General features: G+C 54.2%; 1 protein-coding gene across 1 annotated transcript; it reads right to left on the reverse strand.

Moving 5' to 3' along the window:
- Window positions 1-286: 286 nt before the first annotated feature.
- LOC122380876 (kinesin-like protein KIF14) lies at window positions 287-22,912 on the reverse strand. The gene is made up of 28 exons (XM_043364407.1): window positions 22,774-22,912; window positions 20,817-20,968; window positions 18,401-18,581; window positions 17,855-18,008; window positions 17,501-17,601; window positions 17,214-17,343; window positions 16,298-16,453; window positions 15,829-15,936; window positions 15,385-15,501; window positions 14,892-15,008; window positions 14,537-14,697; window positions 7,104-7,319; window positions 6,648-6,875; window positions 6,147-6,371; window positions 5,772-5,919; window positions 5,455-5,559; window positions 5,117-5,278; window positions 4,755-4,898; window positions 4,352-4,458; window positions 4,284-4,297; window positions 3,897-4,078; window positions 3,501-3,659; window positions 3,120-3,242; window positions 2,641-2,758; window positions 2,212-2,327; window positions 1,035-1,191; window positions 686-759; window positions 287-616 (listed from the first exon to the last, which is right to left on the reverse strand). The coding sequence occupies exons 2-28, from the start codon at window positions 20,965-20,967 to the stop codon at window positions 287-289; spliced, it is 3,984 nt and encodes a 1,327-aa protein (XP_043220342.1). The 5' UTR covers window position 20,968; window positions 22,774-22,912.
- Between the last annotated feature and the right edge of the window lie 857 nt (window positions 22,913-23,769).

Genomic DNA, 23,769 nt, shown 5'->3' on the forward strand with positions numbered 1-23,769 from the left:
GTAACTTAACCACAACTGACCGTAGAATGGAAGCAAAAAGGCATAGCAACGTCGCTACACGCCGAGCCTTGAACGTAATAACTACACGCACACACACAAACGTGTCACCTACTGCTATACCGCGGAAAAATTACAAGCCTACACTGTACCGTAACAGTTTGTCACGAACACGGCGCCAATGCGTTCCACTAGTTATCTACTTCACTATGACTGCTCTCCGTTGCTCCCCACTCCCCTCCCATGCCCGCGGATCCTGGGCGGGCTGTCCGTCTGTCGTTCGACCGCACTAGGATCGGTCCGCGCGCGCCGGCCGACTGAACTGTACCCGGCCCTTGACGGGACTGTCTGGCGTGCGCAAACTCGACTTGCTGGGACTGCGCTCCAGCTGTCGGACGGCCTGACGCAGCCGGGCGGCCATCTGGTCGGCGGGCAGCGGCGAGAGACACTCCCCGGCCGGCGAGTCGAGCAGCGAGCCGAACATGGTGGTGTCGGGGGTGCGTGCCGCGCGCGACGCGCCGCCGTCGCTGGCGCCGCTCAGCACCGTGCTGGCCGAGTCGTCGGCGGCGTCCAGGTGCCGGAGCACGGCGCCGGCGGCGGCCGCCAGCTCCGAGCGGCCCTGGCGCAGCCCGGCGTCGGCCGAGCGCCGGCCGCCGCCGGCCGACGCACTGCGGGCGGCGGCCAGCGCCGGCGTCAGGCGGCGGCACGAGTGCAGCAGCTTCCGGACGGCGTCACACAGCGTGGCCCGGTCCAGCCGGGCGCCTGTGAGACAGGGACACGACGCCGCGGTGATAAAAGGGCAACATAGTCATGATAGGAAGGCCATGAAAAGCGCAACTGACAGTTCTGCAGTGCCGTAGCTAACTACCCGATCCGGCACTAAAACATGTCAACCGGTATTATTATAGCAATATATACTCCACATCAGTACAACGTCAACACTCAACACTCACACGGACACACTAGCCCACCTCAACCAGAGGCCAACTGTCATACGGCAAACACAGTCCACTCTACTGTACTATATCTTCGCCTACCTCTGTGATGCCGGTCGACGGCGAGCACGATGAGTCTGACGGCGGAGCTGAGCGCCGTCACCCAGCCGCACGCCTGCTGCACGCTGGCCAGTCGGTATTTGAGAGAAGGGTCGGAGTCGCTGCTGCCCGACGAGTCGCCACTGCTAGACGCTGCCGTCTGACCGCGACACGGAGACGTGTTATGTGAGAAGGATGGGAAGAAGGCGAACAACGGATACAAGAAGACGCCACAGAGTGCTGTCTAGAGCAGAAAAGAGTTGATCAACTACAACAGAGTTGAAAAATAACAAAAGGGCCGCTCCTTTGAAAGCAAAACATTGCAACGGCCAACAACACTATGATTAACGTAGAGCTACGTTATAGAGCGTCACTTACATGGGTGTTCGACGCTAACTTATCAGCGATGAACATTTAGCAGCGAGCGACAAGTTAAGAACGACAAGCGGTGAGTGTCAGGCGCTCGGAGACGTTAAGACCAGTAAAACGCCTTTTGGGCGAAGAACGAGCGAGCGAGATAGTGAGCCCTGCACGCGCGAAAGGGCGAGAGGGTACTTCCAACGGGCTTGTGGAAAGCACCCTTCTAACCGGTCGCTAGCGGTGTGCCAAATTTGAACATAATCGGCCCAGCCGTTCCTGAGATCTGGAAGCGGCATTCTGCACGTGCGCACGTGCAAACGGGGTCCAAAATGACTTTTGCACGGCACCCTACTAACCGGTCCCCAACCGTGTACCAAATTTGAACGCAATCGGCCCAGCCGTTCTCGAGATCTGGAAACGCCCCCTGCACGTGCGCACGTGCAGTAGCACCCTAACCTTAACACATGCAGATGAATTATCTGATGGAGACCTAACTGTGTACCGAGTTTCAATTCAATCGGCCCAACCGTTGTGCCGTTATTGAGGTTGCAATTTTGGGGTTCTTAAAAAATGTCCAACTTTACCACGCGCCACGTGCGGTGGTTGGCAAGAACGCATGGTGGCCATCACACCACAGAACTTTTACGTCCAAGTGACATTCAGTAAAGAAGACCGCTTGTCAATCGGAAGATATTAGCTTTTGAAGAGCGTCCCCACGGCCGGCCGGCCGCTCATACTCAGGATTTTCCCTTAATTCAATATGAACTCGCTCGCTCGCTCGTAATAACCTCAGCTCCGTTCGCAGCTGTACGCAACTAACCTGCACAGTCCGCCCCCGCTGCAGCCAGCTCCGTAAGCACGCCACCAGCTCGTGAGCGGCCGAGTACAGGCCGCCGGAGTCGGCAGACTCCGGAGCCACCGAGTCGTCCACCAGACCTGTGTGTGGAGTCGTGAAAGGTGTGAAACTCGGTAAGCTGCACCTGATATGCATACGGGCACTGCCCGGTACTTGGTATTGCAGCAGGGCCACCTCTGCATACAAACGCCTACCGTTCGATGTTCGTAAGCTTAGCTAGGTCTCGGACTTTAATCGCATAACCACACTGAAATTCATAGCCAAACGTCGGTTATAAGTCATAACCAGACCAGGCACCCATATCTCTGCTAAAGAGGGTGTGAATAACGGTCAGTTGACCTCTTCAGGTCAGCTGAACATAAAACAATACGGTAATGCGTAGCGTTTCCCCACCTGTGATGAGCACCTCGGCGTCCTCGCAGCTGCGGATCAGTTGGAGCATGGCGTGGTCGAGCGCCATCACCGCGCCGGCTGTCAGCTCCGTCAGGGTATCGCTGGACAGACCCTCAGTCTGAGGAACACAACGGAAAGTCAGCTCAGTCGGTTCGTCACTGGATAGTGGACAAACCCTCAGTCTGAGGAACACAAGGGAAAGTCAGCTCAGTCGCTGGACAGGCCCTCACTCCTCAATCTGAGGAACGGAGACATGCCGGGGACGGGGAGGTCAGCTTCGCCAGGGTGTCACTGGCCAGATTCTTGGTCTGAGGACACAAGCGAAAGGAAAGGGAGGGTCAGAGAGACAGAGCAGGAAGTCTAAAGCCTTCGCGAGGCCAAGTCAGCCAGAACAAACTCTAAATGCTCTGACCACAACGCTATCCCATTTTCACATTTCGGCGAGAGAGCTGACATATTCTCGGGTCCACTGTTCTCACCATGGTCTCCGGTTCGGTGAGCTCCTCGGCGGCGGTGCCGATCAGTCGGCAGAGTCGGACCGTCAGCCGCCGGCAGCCCGACAGGTGCTCCTCGGCCAGGCTGCTCACTCGGCCGCCGACACCCTGTCAACGGGGAGATACGGGCTAACGTCACAGACCTGAGCTCGCACAACAGATCACAGCTGGATAAAACATAGAGATCTTATAAACAGATCTCTATATCTGCATATAAGATCTCTATGGGATAAAACCCTGCTAACGGTCCGAGCAAAGCTCACATAGCAAACTACAGGACAGCAGCTACAGCAGAACGTTGCCGGTGAGACCTATATGGGGCGCAGAGGCTAGCCGGAGTCTGTCCACTGTGGCACTGTCACTGACCTGGTAGATGAAGCCGATGCCGTTCTGCAGCCTGTCCATCACGTCATCCAGCTGGGAGATCGAGGCTTCCACGTCCTCTTCGGAGGAGAGACGGCCGCGCCGCCACACAGCGAAAGCCGAGCTCAGCCGGAACCATCGTGACAACAGACCCACCAGCGCCTGAAGTAAACAACGCATGGGTAATATACAGGCGATTTGTAGAAAGTTCTATGAAACAGTCCAGCAAAAAGTTGTAATCGGTAAAATGAAAAAAATGAACAAAAAATACCGAAAATGGGTGACGACCCAACAGGTCAAAGCTATCACTCGGCGTAGTGGCCCGTGGCGTAAATCAGGGCATCGATATAGTCTCCCCAGGCCGCTACCTCATCCCGGTCCCGTAGCCCTCCGTCTCACCTCTGTGAAGCTGTCCTGGGCGCGCAGCAGAGCCGGCTGACGCCACACGCCCTCCACGGCACCGAGTGCTGTCTGCAGTGCCTGAATACCGAGCAGGACGGGCCGCGCGCCGGCCGACCGCCAGTCGGCGCACTCGTGTACCAGCGGCGAACAGAACTCAGCCACCGACAGCGCCGCCTCCTCTGTGAGGGCAGACGGTGTTCGGATTCAGGTCACGGTCGGATCAGATCGGATCTGACCGGCCCGACCGGCTCATAATCATCTCACCTACCAAGCTGTCTGTCTCCCACCTTGAAGTAACAATCAGTACCTTTCTCGTATTCGACTCTCGTCTCTGTTGCTCACCGGTCCGCCTCCGATCCCCTCGTTTGACCCTACATTCCTCACCTGGCTGTCCGTCGCTGCAGCGTCTGCCCCTGACTGAGGAGCGGCGCCGGCCGCCGCCGCCGGCCGGGTCGTCGGCAAGCCGGCCGCTGCGGCGCAGGTCGTGCTGCTGCCGCCAGCCGGAGCGCGAGTCGAGCACCACACTGACGTCGCACAGCGAGGTCGACGACGAGTCGCGCTGCAACGGTAGCGATACATCATCAGTCTCGCGTAAACGTGGAATGGCGATTATCTTTACTACATCCCTTCAAGTGAGTGCATTCCACAGCTTAATTCCAATCATTCGATCACTGCCTATGCTTAGTATTCTCTTTGTACCGCTGTGTAAGTCTCAGTCCCACGCGGTTCATCTACTATACTTTATTCATGAATGGGCACTGGGCGGTGGGCAAAGACTCCCTCCTCTCGGACCGTTTAGCGCACCATATCTTACTCACCTCCCCCAGAATTATCGGAGCGAGCCCGGGAACTCACCTCCTCCCAGAGCTGTCGGAGCGAAGCCACCTTGTCCTCTAAGGTCTCCAGATTCCAGCTGGTGCACACACCGTGCTCCCCGTCCGTAACCATAGCAACGGGACGCAGCGTGCCGCCGCTCAGCTCCAGGTCGGAACTCAGCGTCTGGAAATGGGAGAGCAGAAAGAACTCAAGTAAAGGTACCAATTACTCTGAAAAAGGATGCAATGCTTCATTTGACAAGCCTCTTGAATGGTATCAAATATCGACACATGCATTGACGACTGGAAACAGTAATAAGACGTCAGACAATGACAGTAAGCCGGCACACCTGCCAGCGGTCTCAAGACAAACAATGTTTCAGCAATTTCGTAAGAACTCACCACTTTTTTGTTGAGCCGTCGGAGCAGCGCGTTGCCCTCGGTGACCAGCTGGGAGAGCCGCGCCGCGTCCGGAGCCGACACGGGAGGGTGAGCGGCAGAGGGAGCAGCGCTGCGGCCCGACGAGCCGCGGCCCGACGAGTCGCCGAACACACCCTCAATTTGCTGCAGGGCGGGCCACGCGCATCGTCAGACTCAACGAGACAGATGGATCAAAGATTCAGTGTCGAGACTCGACGTTGACCAATGCGAGTGAGAATTCCACAACAACCGACGCAGAGTCCTGCACAGGCAGCTGTAATAAGTGCGACCGTTCCTCTGTGCTACCGATTACACCGTACCTCGAGCAAATCTGAGTGGTAGAGGCTGACGTTCAGAGACGAGGAGTCGGCCGGGCTGTCGGTCGAGCGGACCGGAGGGCGACGCTCCTGCTCCTTCAGCTGCTCCTGAGAAACACATGGGCAACTATTAGAAGACGGAGCACGGAAACGAGCCGGAAGGAGCGGCAGCAGCGGTTCGAGCCTACAAGGCCAAACCCGGGCCCGAACTGGCATACCTGTGTGTCCTCCTTTCCATCTGTTTGACTGCATGCGGTCTTGTAAAAGAGCTAGAAAAACTATATTCCTCTAATTCCCATTCAATTCAATCCCGTGCGTACCAGCTGTTCCTTGAGCGTGTCGATCTGCTTCTCGAGCTGTATCTGCTGGGCGCGCTTCTCCAGCTCGGCATCGGCCTGCTCCTGCTCCAGCTCCTGGAGCAGCTCCTGCTTCACCCGCTGGCGCAGTCGCTCCTGTTCCTGAGCAGCTCTGGAGGCGCGACGGCGGTCACTCGTCAACGCCCAGGGCCAGCACGGGACACGGCAAACACTATCGACAGTCAGCACACATACTGCAGGGGTCGTACTTACGATCATTTTTTTATTAGGACATATTTTGAGCTTCAATGACAACAATTCTAAGAAATGCATGCTTCCTTCTATAAAGGGCAGCCACGAAATTAATGGTCAATATTTCACGAATGAATACACACTCACTTTTCCTCGTTTTTCCTGTCGAGCTCTGCCTTGGCGTCGGCGAAGTCTCGCAGCCCGAGCAGCGGGTGGGCGGGCAGATGGAGCCGGAGGAACACCTCTCCGGCGAGCACGAGCCGGTCGCCGTGCTGCAGAGCCGTCGGCGCCGTCACCTCTGAGCCGTTCACGGTGCACACACAGCCGGCGCTGGGGTGCAGCGTCACCCGTGTGCCGCTCCGGGTCACAGAGCTGGGGACAACAGCCGACAGGTCACACGGGTCATGGGTAACCTGGGCAAGTTCATGTAAAAATCACATCCACCGCCCAATCCCAGTATCTCACAGTCCTCGTCTGCTGCCCAGCTGCGGCCAGAAATCCCACACACCCTGGCAGTCCGCTTCCCAGCTCGTCGCACCCCACAGTGACCTGTCTGTCCGGGGCTCACCTCCCAGCCAGCCTCACCAGAGTGACCTTTGTCTCCCACCGCATTTGAGGTGGCCAGTCTCTCGTCCCGTCCCCACCCACCAGTGCAGTTTGTCGATTAGCAGTCCGTGCAGTCGGACAGCGGCCGTCTCCGCGGCGCCCAGCGTGGTGTCGCCCTCGGCCAGAGGGTAGGCCACCGTCTCGGTGAGCGCCGGGTCGGGCAGCAGGTTCACCAGCGACGGCTGCGACACGTGACCGACAAACGGCACGCCGGCCGACGGGCGGGCGGCGGCGGCGGGCCGGGCGGCGCCACCGCCCTCCGCCAGACGGCTGAAACGGAACGGACGGGATACAGACCGCTGGACTAAAACAGCTGACTGGGAATAGACGATGAGAACACGCAAACCGGCTGGTGATCACTGAGAGTCCGACAGTCATTGAAATGCCTGTTATCTTCATTTATCCAATTACTGTTTACCAGACCTACAGGACTGTTGTACACTACAAATCCCTCCTTTCCCTGCAGTTCCAAGCCGATGACCGCCGCGCTCCGCTTACCGTTTGGCCTCCTCTAGCTCGTTGTGCTGGGAGCGCAGCATCAGCTCCTTCTGCTGCAGCTTCCGCTTGAGCTGGGTGATGGCCAGCCGGTGGCGGATGGCGTTGGGCGAGTCGGTGCCGGTGGAGGGAGACTGCTGATCGGCCGGCTCACCGGCGGCCGGCGCCACCGGCGTACTCTGCTCCTGACGCAGCCGTTCCAGCTCCGCCCGTAGCTCACTGAGAGAGGGACGGATGGGCGGGGTAAGGTACAGTGGCAACACAGAGTACTACAACACAGAGGACTACACATTGTTGTTGTTTGTTTATTGGGGCTTTAGGGCGCGTCGACTGCAAAGGTCATTTTGCGCCCATAACGTCGCGCTAGTAAAACAAGTGTTTCAAAAGAAGAAACTTTATAGATATCAAGACTAGAAAGTAGAAGACTTTATAAAAAAAGACAGGGTAAAATAAAACAACGCAAAAGCGTCGTAATAGACAACTGACTAGACAAGGAGACTAGAGAGGATTTGGGTCAGGTCGAGTAAATCGCTTGGAATTTGACTGCACGGATAAAGGAAAAGATGTTGCCAGATAAAACCCAGGGTGACTCGTCACCCAGCAAGTGGCGGACGGTGATATCCGGAGCGATGCGGCCCAGGTAGCGAGTCCGGTCCGGTTCCAAGCGTCGACAAGATAAAAGCACGTGGGCGACGGTGAGAGGCACGGCGCACCCGCCGCAAACGGGCTGCTCATCTCCGCGGAGAAGGTGGCCATGCGTCGCATACGTATGACCGATGCGGAGCCTGCATAAAATCACTTCGTTTGACCTGTTGTCTTGCGAGCAAGACCTCCAATGCTCCAGAGTCGGCTTCACCTCTCGGAGCTTCCTGCCTCCACGCAGGCGCCACTCTGCCTGCCACTCCGTTAGAATAAAAGATCGTACAGCAGGGTAAAAATCACGCGCCGGCAATGGCAACCGACGAGTGCAGGGTGCTGCAGCAGCACGCCTTGCAGCCGCGTCTGCCAGCTCATTGCCATGAACGCCAACGTGACTGGGAATCCAGCAGAACTGAACAGATTTACCCGATTGTTCTACTGACTGAAGCCGAGCTAAAATGTCTTGAACGATCGGGTCGGCTGGATTAAAACTCCGTAGGGCCAACAGGCTGCTTAGGGAGTCCGATAAAATCAAGTAAAAAGGTCCGTCCGATACCTCAATAAAACACAAAGCCTTCTCGATGGCAACAAGTTCCGATGAAAACACCGAGGCGAAAGATGGCAACGAAAATGAACGGGTATCGTCGCCAGCGACGAAAGAACAGCCCGCTCCCTCAGGTGTTTTAGAGCCGTCTGTGAATACAGGAATAAAACCATCGTAAGAGGCAAGGTGTTCCAAGGCTCGGACTCGTGCCTCTGCAGGCAGCAACTTGCCCTTTGGAACTGCAGAAAGCGAAAGATCCACCTGTGGACTGACACTTTTCCACGGTGGAGGGGGCGCAGCCCAGGTACGACGAACGTTACGCAATGCTATGTCAGCTATTGAAAACAGTTCTTTCATGCGCACTCCGAACGAGGGTCGTAACCTTCCGTTACATCGGGTGGCATGCCGTGAAAAAACGTATGGGTACGTCGGGTGCATAGGAAATTGGCGCAGTTTCAGCGCGTACCGCATACCCAACATCTGACGGCGGAGTGAAAGTGGCGGTTCATGCGCCTCAGCAAGAATGCTGCTCCTGGGCGAGGTGCGGAATGCTCCGGTGGCTACTCGGAGTGCTGCATGATGGACTGTATCCAGGACCCTCTTGCTAGATTCACTCGCTGAATCGTAGACAAAAGAAGCGTAATCTAGCTTCGATCGTACAATAGATCGATATAGAAGAAGAAGGGTCCTGCGGTCCGCACCATAAGATGTGCGGGCGACACATTTTAAAACGTTCAGGGATTTAAAACATCGTTCCCGAAGCGTTCTAAAATGTTCTTTATACGTTAAACGACTGTCAAAAAAGATCCCAAGAAACTTCGCCACCGGACGAGTAGGAATCACCTGTCCATAGAGCTGGATTCCCAAGGGAAGGTCGCCGCAGCGGCGGCGGCAAAAGTGCATAGCGACGGTCTTCGTTGTTGAAAAACGAAGACCGTTGTCACGACTCCATCTCTCCAACCGCGTCACTGCAAGCTGCAGCTGTCTGGCCATATGCCGAGCGCTTGAAGCGGCAAACCAAATGGCAAAATCATCCACGAAGAGCGATCTACCGATCGAGACCGGCAGATCATCAGCGATGTCATTAATCGCCACTGCAAAGAGAGCCACACTAAGCACCCCGCCCTGGGGAACTCCGTTCTCTTGAGTAAAACTGCTCGAAAGACTACTGCCAACTCGGACTTTGAACCGACGACCCGATAAAAAGTTCTTAATAAAGAGGCCCATCCGGCCGCGTATGCCGTACTTGTGTACTTTGGAAAGTATTCTGTGTCGTAACACTGTATCATAGGCCGCCTCAATATCAAAGAACAGTGCTCCAAGGTGCTTCTTTTCAGTAAAACAGGTGCGTATCTCGGTGTCGAGGGCTAAAATGTGGTCAACAGGGCTGCGGTGCTTTCTAAAACCGCACTGGGCGTTTGTAAAAACACCGTGATGTTCCAAAAACCAGCTAAGACGCACATTGACCATCTTCTCCATCAGCTTTGAAAGCGATGATGTGAGAGAGATGGGCCGATAGTGGAGAGGGTCATGTCCCGACTTGCCAGCCTTCAAGATAGGAATGATAGTGGCTTCCCGCCAGGTCTCAGGGAAAGTGCCAGTCTCCCAAAGCGAATTGAAGGTTGCTAGCAGCGCCTCGAGGGCAACTGCGGGGAGATGACGGAGCATGTCGTTGTGGACAGCATCCGGACCTTCTGAGACGCTGCGCAACGAGCTGATGGCAGACGTGAGCTCAGCCATAGAGAAAGGCTCATTGTACATCAAATTTTCAGCTGTGCTGAAGTCCACGGCGGCTGGTGCAGGTCGTGAGGACGGCTCTCCTCGGCAGCGCTGATAGAGTGCACGGCCTATCGTCTCTGCGACGTCTAAAGGGTGGGATATGTCCGTGTTGTTCACTCTTAAAACCGGAAGCGGAACAGAGCTGAACCGGCCTTCAATGCGCTTCATGCGTGTCCATATCTGGGTCGTAGGAGTAAAACGGTTTAAGGAACTCACGTACGTGCGCCATGAAACAGCCTTTGCCTCTTTTAAAACGCGACGGGCAAAAGCCCGCGCTTTCTTAAAAGCGATGAGGTTCTCAGTAGTACTACTCCGGTCAAACTTTCTAAAAGCGCGCTTCCTGGCACGAATCGCATCTCCGCATTCCTTGGTCCACCACGGGACCGGAGGACGACGAGGCTGACTCGACGTCTTGGGTATGCACCCATTTGCGGAGTCAATGAGTAAACATGTAAAATCATCGGTAGACATCACAGAGGCGTCGGCTCTGGATAAAACCGTGGCCTCTACGGCGGCCTGGAATTCGCCCCAGTCGGCCTTCCGAACATTCCACCTAGGTGGACGGTTGCCTGACACTGGGGACTCCTGGTGCTCCAGCCACACTGGGAAGTGGTCGCTCCCGAGTGGGTCGTCATGGACGGACCAGGTAAAAAGCTGAGCTAGCCGCGGACTGACTAAGCTCAGGTCCAGAGCCGATGTTTGACCGGAGGGTGTTGTAAAATGGGTGCGCTGTCCTGTATTTAAAATACACAGCGCCTCATCGCGGATAAAAGATTCTAAAAGTCGACCACGAGTGCCAGTCGTGTCGCATCCCCACGCCAGGCTATGGGCATTAAAATCGCCGACTACCAGGACCGGAGGTGGAAGCTCATCGACAAGTCGATGCAGCTCAACCACCGGGAGCGCTATACCTGGTGGTAGGTATAAAGAGCACACTGTCAGTTCCCGGTGGTTGAAATCAACTCTGGCGGCCACCGCCTGCAGGGGAGTCTGCAGCGGCACCTGGCGAGCAGGTACGCTGTGGTGAACCGCCAGAAGCACACCTCCATGGGCAATGGTAGGGGTGTCCAGGTCTCTTCTAAAAACAGAGTAGCCCTTGATGGCAAAGGTAACGTTTGGCGCTAGCTTGGTCTCCTGGAGACCTAAAACAAGGGGTGTGCGCCAACGGATAAGAGACTGTAGGTCCTGGTAGTTGGCCCGGAGGCCTCTACAGTTCCACTGTAGAATAAAAGGCGTGGTTAAAAAGGCGCAAAAAGGGCGCGTATAACATGAGGCAAAGGCGCACACAGATACCTGACTGACCACAAAAAAGGTAAAAAGCACCGAGAGAAATGCACCTGGTAAAAAAGCGCAATAGCGCGAAAAAGATAAAAGGATAAAAGAGGAAATGACTAGACTGAAAGACTAGACTAGGTCCTCTAACTCCGAGGAGGCGCTCCCCCCGTAACGGATACGGGGATGCCCCGAGCCCTCTCGGTGTAGCCTCCCTTCAGCAGAGGCAGATCGGGCGTGGCTCGAGCCCTGCTGGGGCTTTTTCGCCCGGGGGGCGTCACCCTCCGAGGGTGACCAGCTCGGGGGCGTCTGCCGCTTGGCGAGGCGCCCTGGAGCCGCGGAGGTCTGTTGCCGCCCCGACGGGGATGTCGAGGCGGCGGCCTGTGTCCTCGACACAGGCGTCTCTGGCAGCGGCGGTGGTGGCCGCCGCTGCGGAGGTGGAGGAGGCGGCGGGGGACCCATGATGGGCCGAGTCCCCGCCTCAGGTGTCTCCGGGGTGTCAGCGGCAACAGCCGCTTTGGCACTCCCGGAGGCGGAGTCGGCAGACGAGGCTTCCTTAGCCTCGAGGGCCTTCTGGACGAGGCGAGCCCTCCTCGCCTCGCGTGCCTTCCTCTCCTCCTCCCCCCGCCGCAACGCCTCCTGCACCGCCGTGGGCGGTCGGGGGCGGGGCGGGGTGGGTGGCGCCTTACCCTGCGCCGGGGGGCGCCGACCACCCTGTCGGCGCTGGACGACGGCCCAGCCGTCTCCATCACCGTTCGCGGCTGGAGCGGGACTGGGTGGACCCCACACTGACTCTAGAGCAGCCTGCTCTGTGTTGCTCGGCGGCGCACGAGGCGCCGTGGTGTCCGCTGAGTCACCAGTGGCTACGACGGTGAGGCCGAATCGTTTGAGAAGCTGCACGAGCTGTGCTACACTCATCTGGGAGGCATCGGTAGAGTTTGTGACTCTCACCTTCTGGGCATACGAGGTCTTCGGGTGACTCTGGTTGTACACCTCCCGGGCCTCTTTGAAAGACAAATTTCTGGTAGCCTTGATGGTCATGATCTCTTTCTCCTTGACGTATGCAGGGCAAGACCTATCATACGCGGAGTGCGGCGTCTGCCCCTCTCCGCAGTTGATGCATCGGGGGGTCTCCGAGTCACAGGTTTCGTCAGTGTGGTCCTGCGAAGCACACTTGGAGCACGTGGGTCTTCCTCGGCAGTTGTCCTTTGTGTGGCCGAAACGTTGGCAGCGGAAGCAGCGCATGGGCGCTGGGACGAAAGGCCGCACGCGAACCTTCACGTAGCCCACACGAATCTCACTCGGTAAGTCAGTCGAGTCAAACGTCAGAATGATGTTGTTGGTCGAGACCGTGCCTCTCTTCGTCATGATGCGGCGAGCCGCTGTCACGCCGAAATCGGCGAGCCCGTCCGCAATGTCCTCGTCGCTCACTCCCCTCAGATCGAAACAGTTGATGACCCCTCGTGAGGAGTTCTTAGATCGGTGAGGTTCCACTGTAAGCGGGATGGAGACGAGCCTCCGGCCGGATGCCCGTCCCTCGGAGAACACGAAGCGAGTAGCGTCCAACGCTTTCGCCGCCTCCTCGCTTTTCCTGAACTCGACCTCCAGCGCGCCATCACGCATCCGGTCACAACGAACGATTGAACCAAACCGGTCGCAGCCATCCTTCCGCTGGAAGGGCGACAGAGAGCTCAGCTCCCTGTCTGCGCTCCGGAAGATAAGGATCTTAGGAGATCGTGGACCTTTGTCGAGCACCGTTCGCCTGTCGGCCGAGGCCAACGGGCGAGGATCGGCCGAGGCCGAGGGATTGGACTGGGGGGAAGGGGGATCGGTCAAGTTATCCATGTGAAAGAGTTGGTCTCCGCCAGCTCGGCCGCCGACGCTCCGCAACGGCGCCGCTACAAGGCCTAGGACGGCCGAGCTGACTGTACGGGACTTGGCGGCACCTTCCGCGGGGGAGAGAGAGACTCACCACCCCCCACGGTCGGATACCGCCTCCTCCCTTGACGCCTAGCCGAGTCACCGCCAGGGGCAGCGACAGATCAGTCCCACCGACGGAGGACGAGCACAAGTGCCCGAACCCCGCCGGCGACACCTCTCCGACACCACCCCCGGCGGCGTCACGACTGGGAATGGCTCCTCAAGTGCGGCGCCCCACTGAGTGTCCCGCCCTTACAGAACTCAGGGCCAAAGAGGCGTGTTGCCCAGCCACCGCGACTGGCTCCGCACGGTGGGGGGCTCAACCTCCAGGATCCCGTTGTCCTGGGGTACGGGTCGGCTCGCCTAGCCTAGTAAAACCGGCTGGTACCCGAGGGGACGCCACTCCCCTTACACTAGCCCAACTCGGCTGTGTTCCTGCGGGTGCAAAAAACAACGAAAAAGGGGGAAAGAAATCAGAAAGCTGTGATCGAACGAAACGCGGACATCCGGTGAGAAGCAAAGCAAAAGCAAACAAAAGGTGCTCAAGAGAAACAAAACCACGGAAACCAAGAAAAGTCGGACCGTACCATCTGTCCATCCAGCAATCAAAGCAAGTCGCAAGCAAGCATGGGTCAAGCTGGGGCCGAGGGGGCGCTACTCCCCTTGCTGGCCGAGGCCAGGGTCGCCGCGGGGCAAGGGCCCAAGGAACCCAGTCCAACAGCAACCCAGGCCGCTGCCAACCCCCTGCGGGGCCAATCCTGCAGACAATCCATCCAGTAAGCAAGGCAAGTCCAGGTCAAACGCGCGTCAAGCTGGGGCCGAGGGGGCGCTACTCCCCTTACTGGCCGAAGTCACAGCCGCCGCAAAGCCGGGGCCAGATGACCCCGGTTAAGCAGCAGCTCTGACCACGGTCAGCCCCCTGCGGGGACAGAGGACTACACACAACAGAGAGGACTGAGCTCAGTGGGCAGTGATAAACCAGTCCTTAGTTCTTACTATCCACATCACCAGAAAAAACACGGCACGCTAAGCTGAAATTAGTCCCGTTTGTTTGTCGCCGGTTCATAATCGGTTTGGAAAACGATAATGAAAGGCGTTGAATTATTGTAATAGAACATTTTACAAGACCCTGCCCTTAGAACCATGAACAGAACCAAGATGAATACAGATTAACTACATCAACAGAACCGTGCTATGTCCGTATTCACCTGGACCCACTCGTCGTTACTCGTAAGCCCATATTTCCGCTCGCTCACCCGCCCTGCATCGCCCGCCGACTGACCGTATGATTCGTGCGCGCGGGTCCTCGTTGACATGCACGCTGTTGACGATCTGGTTGGTTTTGCAGGCGTAGCGGAGCGTGGAGAGCGTCTCCTCGGCGTGGGACGAGCACGGGCTGATGGTGGCCAGCATAGCGGTCCGCGAGTTACCGCCCAGGCTCTCCTGGTGGGGGCACGGAACATCTGGTCAGTAGGGACAAGGGAGAGCGCAGCTGATAGAACACTAGACTGGACATTGGACAGTGAACATGATGATGTTATGGTTCTCAAATACGCATCGCCGCACACAAGCTATCACATTCAGCCAGTAGTCTCAAAAAGAGTCTGTCGGACACCGTCATCCGGCGTCATGCGTACCTTGAGGAGCCAGGTGAGCGCCGATTCCCGGTAGGGAATGTGCGCCCTGCCGCCGTCCACCAGAGCCATGATGACCTTGCCCAGCGTCAGCAGCGACTTGTTGATGACCACGCCCTCCTGTCCGGTCACAGGTCACAGGTGAGGGCTTGGCGGGCTCAGACAGCTCACCACCAACACGAGAGGACTAGAGGAGAGCTAATAACTTTAACTAACAACTCACCGACACAAATCATGTCTTAATGACACACTAGACAGGGCTTCCCTCACACTCCAGATCTCTGAACTGGTGCAGCTCTGCTAACGTCAGCGCCCAATTGCCGCCCGCTGCCGCCGAACCCCCTCCATCCCCGCCAAAGGATCCCTGTCAGACCCTAGCTGAGCTGCCACAGCCCCCTTTCGATGTCTACAGAGCCGCCCGTACACCCGTACTGACCCCGAGCCGCCCGTACTGACCCTGAGCCGCCCGTACTGACCCCGAGTGGTCCGTACTGACCCTGAGTCGGACGCCGGTGGTGTGCGCCTGCGCCACACGCTCGCTGCCGGCCAGATCTACCAGGTTGACCTGGGCCGTCTGCTGGCTCTCCAGCTGTTCGCCGTCCACCGTCTCCGTCTGGGGGCGCGGAGAGACCCGTCAGCAGCCAAAGCGGACAGCGGCCCGCCGCCACAGCGAAGAATTGTGACCGGGCCGGACGACGGTCGAACACCCGCGTCAGGCGTGAAAAATTAGGCAGGAGATACGGACTGGGGGTCTGACATGACCTGACGGCATCGCCACCAGCCTCGTCATCCCAAATACAGTTTGCTTTGTGTTCAGCGCCCGTTGATTAAAAACTGAGCCAAGGGTGTGTTAAAACCCGGCGGTACGTTGCCCCGTGGCCGCTGCCATACCTGAGTCTGTATGACGGTGAGTGTCAGCAGTCAGTCGCCCACGCCATACCTGAGTCTGTGTGACGGTGAGTGTGAGCACCGAGTGGGACCGGGAGCTCTTGTTGTTCATGCCCGTGGAGGCGGTGGCACGCAGCCGGTTCCCTTGGTCCATCAGACTCTGTCCGAACAGCCACCGCAAACATAAGACATCATGAGACCATGTTGGAGTGCACGGTGCAAATACGAGTCGGCACGGCCCAGTTAAAATTGCAAAACAGCAACTCAAGATCCCAATAACGATCATAGTGTTCGCGTTTCTAGGGAAAACAGACTGCATCTATCTACGGTCATCGGCGACCATTTTATGACAATGCAGTCTGCACTGATTAAGTTTCTCATGATAGACTCAAACATAGATAACAGTAGAACTGTTAGAACTGTTCTACTGTTATCTACATATGACTCAAATCAAGCGGAACTACCTACGATAGCCTTCCCAGTATCCTGAGCCGCAGTGCTCACTGCTCACGTCTGCTCACCCTCATCAGCGGCCAGCCGTCCACGGCCACGGCTGTCAGGCCGACCACGTGCGGCCCCAGGCTCGGGTGCTCGCGCACGCGCAGGCCGGACCGTTTGTCGTCCGAGGCGGCCAGCAGGTCCCGGATCCGCTCCTGGTAGATCTCGTAGTAGCTGACCTGCGTGGCGCCATTAGAAGAGGGGAGAGTCGTTAGTCTCACGCGATGTCTCCATGAACGAAGAGAAAGGCAGTAAAAAGAAAAAAATGTTGATGTTCATTGCCAGCTAAAGCACATCTCTTTTAATGTTCCCCATATGATTAATACGTCTCAAGCCAGACATGAAATGAATGAAACGGAAATGAATGAAGCTGGTCCACCAATGCTGGCCTGCTGAGCACCTTGGCAGTTTCGGCAGTGCACGTTACGCTCGTACTGACCTGCACTGTAGTCTGGTACTCTGATACTCACCTGCACTGTAGTCTGGTACTCTGATACTCACCTGCACTGTGGTCTGGTACTCTGATACTCACCTGCACTGTAGTCTGGTACTCTGATACTCACCTGCACTGTAGTCTGGTACTCTGATACTCACCTGCACTGTAGTCTGGTACTCTGATACTCACCTGCACTGTGGTCTGGTACTCTGATACTCACCTGCACTGTAGTCTGGTACTCTGATACTCACCTGCACTGTAGTCTGGTACTCTGATACTCACTTGCACTGTAGTCTGGTACTCTGATACTCACCTGCACTGTAGTCTGGTACTCTGATACTCACCTGCACTGTAGTCTGGTACTCTGATACTCACCTGCACTGTGGTCTGGTACTCTGATACTCACCTGCACTGTAGTCTGGTACTCTGATACTCACCTGCACTGTAGTCTGGTACTCTGATACTCACCTGCACTGTAGTCTGGTACTCTGATAGGTACTCACCTGCACTGTAGTCTGGTACTCTGCGCTGGCCGTCTGTTTGAACAGGTCCACGCAGAACCGCGGTATGACGCCGGCCAGCTCACAGGGTTCCTCCGTACCGGCATCCTCGGCGCCGAGCCTGCCCATCATACTGAGGCGTGCACCGACCAAACGGGTCAGCGACCAAAGTACAGCGGTGGAGAGGGTACGGGAAAAGGCAATCAAGACACGCCGTGAAAGTCTAGAGTCAAAGCAATACAGCCAGTCAGCACAGACAGGTTTCAAACATGCGACTGAAAAGGCATTACCTGTACGTTTTTCCGCTGCCCGTCTGTCCATAAGCCAGCAGGCAGACATTGTAGCCCTCAAACGCACTCTTCAGCAGCGGCGCGGCGACACTCTCGTACACCTGAATGCATCGCACATCAATAGCTAATGAAACAAACAGCAAGTCACAATAAAAATACAAAAGCAAATCTTCATAATCTAGGAGTGAGTGCGTACATCGCAAAAGCTTCAGTTTGACCACTTCAAATGATCGAGAGGAGCAGAACATGCAAGAAAAAAAGTTGGAAACACAGTTATCGGTCAGGGGCAGTCGTTAGCATGTACACAAACTCGGAGCCGCGGACCGGTACCGAGTTTGTGCACCCCTGTCCCACCTGTTTCTGATTGTGGAAGAGCTGGTCCGCCGGGTCGATCGACCAAAACACGTGGTCATAGTAGAACGCCTGTGACGGGTGCAGCTCGGTGTCCAGGAGAACGCAGGAGCCGTCACCGGAGACGATTCTGCTGACCTCCGGGTCTGAGCGCTCCCTGTCACACACAGACATACAAACAGGAGCTGTCACCGGAGACGATTCTGCTGACGTCCGGGTCTGACCGCTCCCTGTCACACACAGACATACAAACAGGAGCCGTCACCGGAGACCAATCTGCTGACGTCCGGGTCTGAGCGCTCCGTCACACACAGACATACAAACAGGAGCCGTCACCGGAGACCATTCTGCTGACGTCCGGGTCTGAGCGCTCCTTGTCACACACAGAATCCTGGTTTGATAACCACTTTAAAGATAGTGCAACTAAGACATCAGTCTTGGAATAATTTGCTTGAAAATGGTTGCACGATTAATTCAGCAACACAACTGATTATTGGACACACCGCTGGTACCGACGGTACCGCCTGCGCAGCGCGGCCGGCGGCTCACCTGTCGGTCATGGGTCGGACGCGCACGCCAACCTTAACGGTGACGGCCTGGTCGGCCAGCAGACTGGCCAGCGGGTCGCCGGCCGAGCCGCGGCTGCGCCGTACCGGGGTGCCGCCGACAGGGGTGCTGGGCGCCGCGCCGTGGCGACGGTCCACCGACAGCGGCGTGCGCAGACTGCCACCTGTCGTGGCACGGCCCCGGGTCAGACACAGGGGGCAGATGACACGGCGGAGCCGCCGAGGCAGCTGCACAGCACATACTTACCAGATCCTACACAGCTTGTAATATCGTGGTGTGGGTTCTAATTCCCAGAACCAGCAACCAAAACATGATGATTCTTACATAGTAACATGCAGAGATTTAACCCTCGCCCGTATTGGTGGTTTACAAGCCGCGAGCGTATACGGGGGGAGGGGGTCCGTTTGACCCCCTCCCCTTGCCATTTGACCCCTGATCGAGCTAGAGCTTCGTGGAAAAGCAAGCGTGTTGCCCGTGCTGAAAGGAAGCCGATAATACCCAATTTTAAGGTCCTGGGTCATTGGTTGACCTTCCAGATCAGATCAATGACCCAAAAGTCGGGAAAATCGGGACCTGTTAGAACGTCGTAAAGTGTCGCTGCTTCGAGGTATTTCGGGGTGCTAATCACAAATATCATGTTAGTTTTGATCACATATGATGTCTTCATGCATTTAGGCCGGGTCGGGTCAGGTCAGGTCAGGTCAACCAGTAGGGGTTCTGCTGGTAAGTAGGTGTCAACCGCCTCTGACAGCTTCGTAGCATGTTACGAAGGCACCAAAACTAGTTCGTCAATGTTAAACTGGTTGCTAAATTGCTGCTAAACTGGCTGCTAATGCGAGCCGACATACGCCGAATTGCGATCCCAGCCAAACATGGTCTCGAGAAATAGGTCACAGGTAAAAGGCCATTTGGGTCAGGGTCAATAAATTTTCAGGGTAGGTGTAAAATTGATCAACTCGAGGGTACTGGAAGTTTCGTCGCGATCGACCGCTTTTTACGCGAGTTATTCGCGAAAAACCGATACCACCCGCGAGGGTTAAGACAGCTGAACAAACATTTTGACATTGGAATTTAATCACATGCCCTATGTTAACCCTCGCCGGCACAGGGGGGGGATGCAACCCCCCCCTAAGGTTTTCGCGAATAACTCGCGTAAAAAGCGGCCGATCGCGACGAACTTTCAGTACCCTCGCATTGATCAATTTTACACCTACCCTGAAAATTTCATGACCCTGACCCAAATGACCTTTGAGCTGTGACCTCTTTTCCGTTTGGCCGGAATCGCGATTCGGCGTATGTCGGCTCGCATTAGCCGCGCGTTTGCAAGCTTTTCGTGGTTTCAAACGTTCAAACATGTGATTTGATGTTGCTCCCATACATAAGGGTGGGTGTCAAGGTCACCTGAAGGTCAGGTCAGGTCATTGACCTTTGGTGACCTCGGGTGACCTCGGTTCACTTTTTCGAGTTTTACATGTTTCTAGGCTAGTTTTTGGAGCTGAATTCGAATTTAGCAACCATTTGAACATTTATGAAGTAGTTTTGGTGCCTTCGTAACATGTTACGAAGCTGTCAGAGGCGGTTGACACGTATTACGAATACCCGTCACAACCCCTACCGGTTGACCTGACCTGACCTGACCCGACCTGGTCTAAATGCTTAAAAACATCATCTATGATCAAAAGTAACACGATATTCGTGATCAGCACCCCGGAAAACCACATAGCAGCCACACTTTACGACTTTCTAACAGGTCCCCATTTTCCCGGTTTTCGGGTCATTGACGTGAACTGGAAGGTCACCCGATGACCTAGGACCTTAAAATTTGGTATCAGCGGCTTCCTCTCGTGACGGGCAACACGCTCGTTTTTCCGCGAAGCTCTAGCTCGATCAGGGGCCAAACGCGAGGGGGGGTCGTACCCCCCCCCCCTTGTGCCGTCGAAGGACGCAAAATGGCCTGTGCCGGCGAGGGTTAGGGTCTGCAGTTAGTGAAATAAGTTAAGATTTCTATCTACATTGAGAATGAATTGTCAAACATTTATGAACCATTTTTATATACCCAGGAAATATTGAGTAATGAATTGCCAAAAGCTTGTTGTTGGGACAAAATGTCCATATACAGTCCATTACTGTTTATTTACAATTTATTTACCAAGAACACTTAAGATTATATTAATGCTCAAAAGATAAAACTGCCTTATTCCCTCTGCCAAGTTGAGCGCAAGCACTAACTATATAAGTAAATGCATATGACATAGAGTGTATGCTTGGAAAGATTAAAGCAAAGCTACAAATTACAATCAATTACCTATCATAAAATACATGCACTGAATATATTCTATATCACCATCATACAATCTGATGCTTTCATTAGCATGGTTACTTTGAAGCAGAGACTCACGTTTTGCTATTTTAACTTTTGGTGTAGTAAATATACTCTTGTCTTGCTCATTTTCCTTTCCTCTGGTAGATGGTGTTATTTTTGAAAGGCTTCTCACAGACTTTGGAGGAAGTCTTCCAGAAGGGGTGGCTGGCTTCTTTACAGAAGACATTCTGAAAGGAGATACATAAAATGGCATACAAGGGTCAGAATGTCCAGAATCACTTCAATTAATTTCTTGGCATATGCTCAGTGTCACACTTAACCCTCGCCCGCACATGCCATTTTCCCATCCTAGAACGCACATGGGGGGGGGGGTTGCCACCCCCCGCGCCATTTCGTTCCAGTTGGAGATAGAGCTTAGCGGTAAAGACCAAAAAGATTCTTTGGGAAGAGACGAATCCAATGATACCCAGTTTTACCTTCTCAGGTCAGTCATTGACCTTCCAGGTCAGGTCAAACTAAAAAAAATGTTGCTGTTTTGGGTCACCGTTGGATATCAAGTGCGTTGCTTATCAAATACCGATGACGATGCTGTTTTCTGGTGCCAAGCCAGCTAGAACCTCTTTGTCACAGTAACCGACCAGAATTTTGCTGCTGAGGTCATTTCAGGTCAAGTTAGGTCAAGGTCAATTATATGTGTTTGTATGTCTGTGTGTGTCTGTGTGTATACTGATGTGTGCACCGATTGTTTTTGGGTCCATATTACATGAAATCATGATCTGAGAAGCTTTTACCAAAAATGCAGTCAAAAAAATTCACAAAAAGTAAATTCAGCTTGCCTAAAATGCAATTATCTTAGATGACCTAGGTTGACCTTGACCCTGACCTTGACCCCTGTACATCGTCGAACAACATGTTCCATGATAGGTGGGAAGTAAGACTGGCAAAAAAGGCCGAAATCAGGGTGTCAAAAGCTCACAAGGCCCATGGCAAACGCAAGATGTTGAGAATCGGCCAGTTGGGTCATGACATGACCTGAAAAACAAGGTCATATCTCCGAAACCAAAAATCACAGAAACTTGAAATTTTCAGTGGACATCAAGAAAGGATAGACGAGCAGCTATACGAAAATTCAGCCTTCTAGCTCTAAAAATGTTGAGTGCAGAGCAGAAAGACTACCTGGGGGGTGGCAACCACCCCCCCCCCCATGTGCGGGCGAGGGTTAACCCAGCGGCCACTGGGCCTCCGTGCCACCCACTTGCCGCAGGGGGGGGGGGGGCATATGGTTGCCCCCCTTTACTTCAACGACGATATCGTCCCAACACGAAGAGATCAAAGAGAAGTGAAACTTTGCACAAGCTTTCCTGAATACCTACCCGAGTTTGTGTCCAAATTTGATGTTGATCCCATTTGAAATGACGTCACAGTGACGTCAGAGGTCAAATTATAGATTTGCGACTCTGAGTTTCCTCATGATATATCTGATATATGAGACTGAATACAAAGGACTGATTATTGGTCAGAAACTAGTTGGAAGTGTACTTGGATGACAGCAGGTGCTGTCTAGTTCATTTACAGTTGAGTTTAATGTTCAGCAACATCAGAAATGGTCAATATCAGAAAATGACAAAACTTCAGACGTCACTGTGACGTCATCTCAAGTGCTACAACCACCAAACTTCCCTCAAACATTGTCTAGGTATTCATTTGAAGCTATGAGTATGCCAAGTTTCATGTTCGTAGCTGATCATGTTTCGGAGATATTCCACCAAATGAAAAGGGGGCAACTTAATGCCCCCCAGCAGCTCGTGGGTTAACTAAAAACTAGCCTATTTTTTAATCTGAAATCATGCATCAAAATAAGCTAAATTGTTGTTTGCTACTTGTTCATTGTTTATCATAAAAGTTCGACAAAATCAGGTACCACAGGCCACTGTGCATAAATACCCGGAAAATATAAGACAAGGTAAGGTCAAGGTGAAGTAATTTGAATTGCTAAAGTAATTGCAGATCAAGATGAGAGAGGTTTACTTACCTTGACGTCAAGCTGTCTTGTTGCAAGGTCGGCTTCTTAATAATATCGAATCGTGATATATATCTAAGGTAACATTTATATATTGATATGAACAAGGAGGCAACAAGGAGCCAACTAGGGAAACACCCTCAGTGAATGGGAAGCAGTGCTGCCAGATGGGGAAGGCTGTAATCCTCCAGATCAGTTACAAAAATCCTCCAGATTCCTCCAAATCCTATTGGTATATATAGAAAGGCGGTCTTGGACGCTGCGAGGGGCTATACCCCCCAAAAAAGTTTCCCCAAATTCTCAAAACTCATCGGATTTCGAATCCTTTCGCACTGCTGTGTTTTCGTTTTATCCTCCAAAAAAAAAAACGAAAATTTTCGTCGATATCGGGTGCTGCAGGGCGGGCCGGGGGCATTTGCCCCAAACGTCCCCCTTAGATCCGCCAGTAGTTTGGTACCCTCGTAGATATAGCTACAGACTGAGACATTCTGCAGTCTCACGGTGATAAAGGACGTGATGTATCCTAACGGGTAGGGTGACGCTGGGCAGGAAAATGCCTTTTTAGTCTCGAATGTGTTATATTTTTCCATGATATTGAATATAATAATCGGGCGACAAATCCTCCAGATTTTCCTCCAGAATCAAAAATCCTCCAAAAGCGAAATTTGTCCGCAAATAGAGTTCAAAATCCTCCAGATTTGCGGAAATCCTCCAAATCTGGCAGCACTGATGGGAAGCATCAAATAAATAATATCATATTGCCGCCGCTCCGCACCTTCTCCCCTTTTTCCGTTTGAAAGTTTCAAATATGGCGCGAGAACCGCGCCAGCTCAAAATAGTGGAGTTGTAAATGAAAATGTAAGAACTTGACGTAAGAAAAATAACTAATTCAAAAAATATTATTAAGCCCTTGATATCTTCAAGATTGACGCAACATAAATAAATTTAAGCCACAGTTTTTAATGAACTGATGAAATTATGAAATTTAAAGCAGCATTTGACTTTTGG

The sequence above is a fragment of the Amphibalanus amphitrite genome, unplaced genomic scaffold (assembly GCF_019059575.1).
Source record: "Amphibalanus amphitrite isolate SeventyFive unplaced genomic scaffold, NRLGWU_Aamphi_draft 000109F_arrow, whole genome shotgun sequence".
Classification (NCBI taxonomy): Eukaryota; Metazoa; Arthropoda; class Thecostraca; order Balanomorpha; family Balanidae; genus Amphibalanus; species Amphibalanus amphitrite.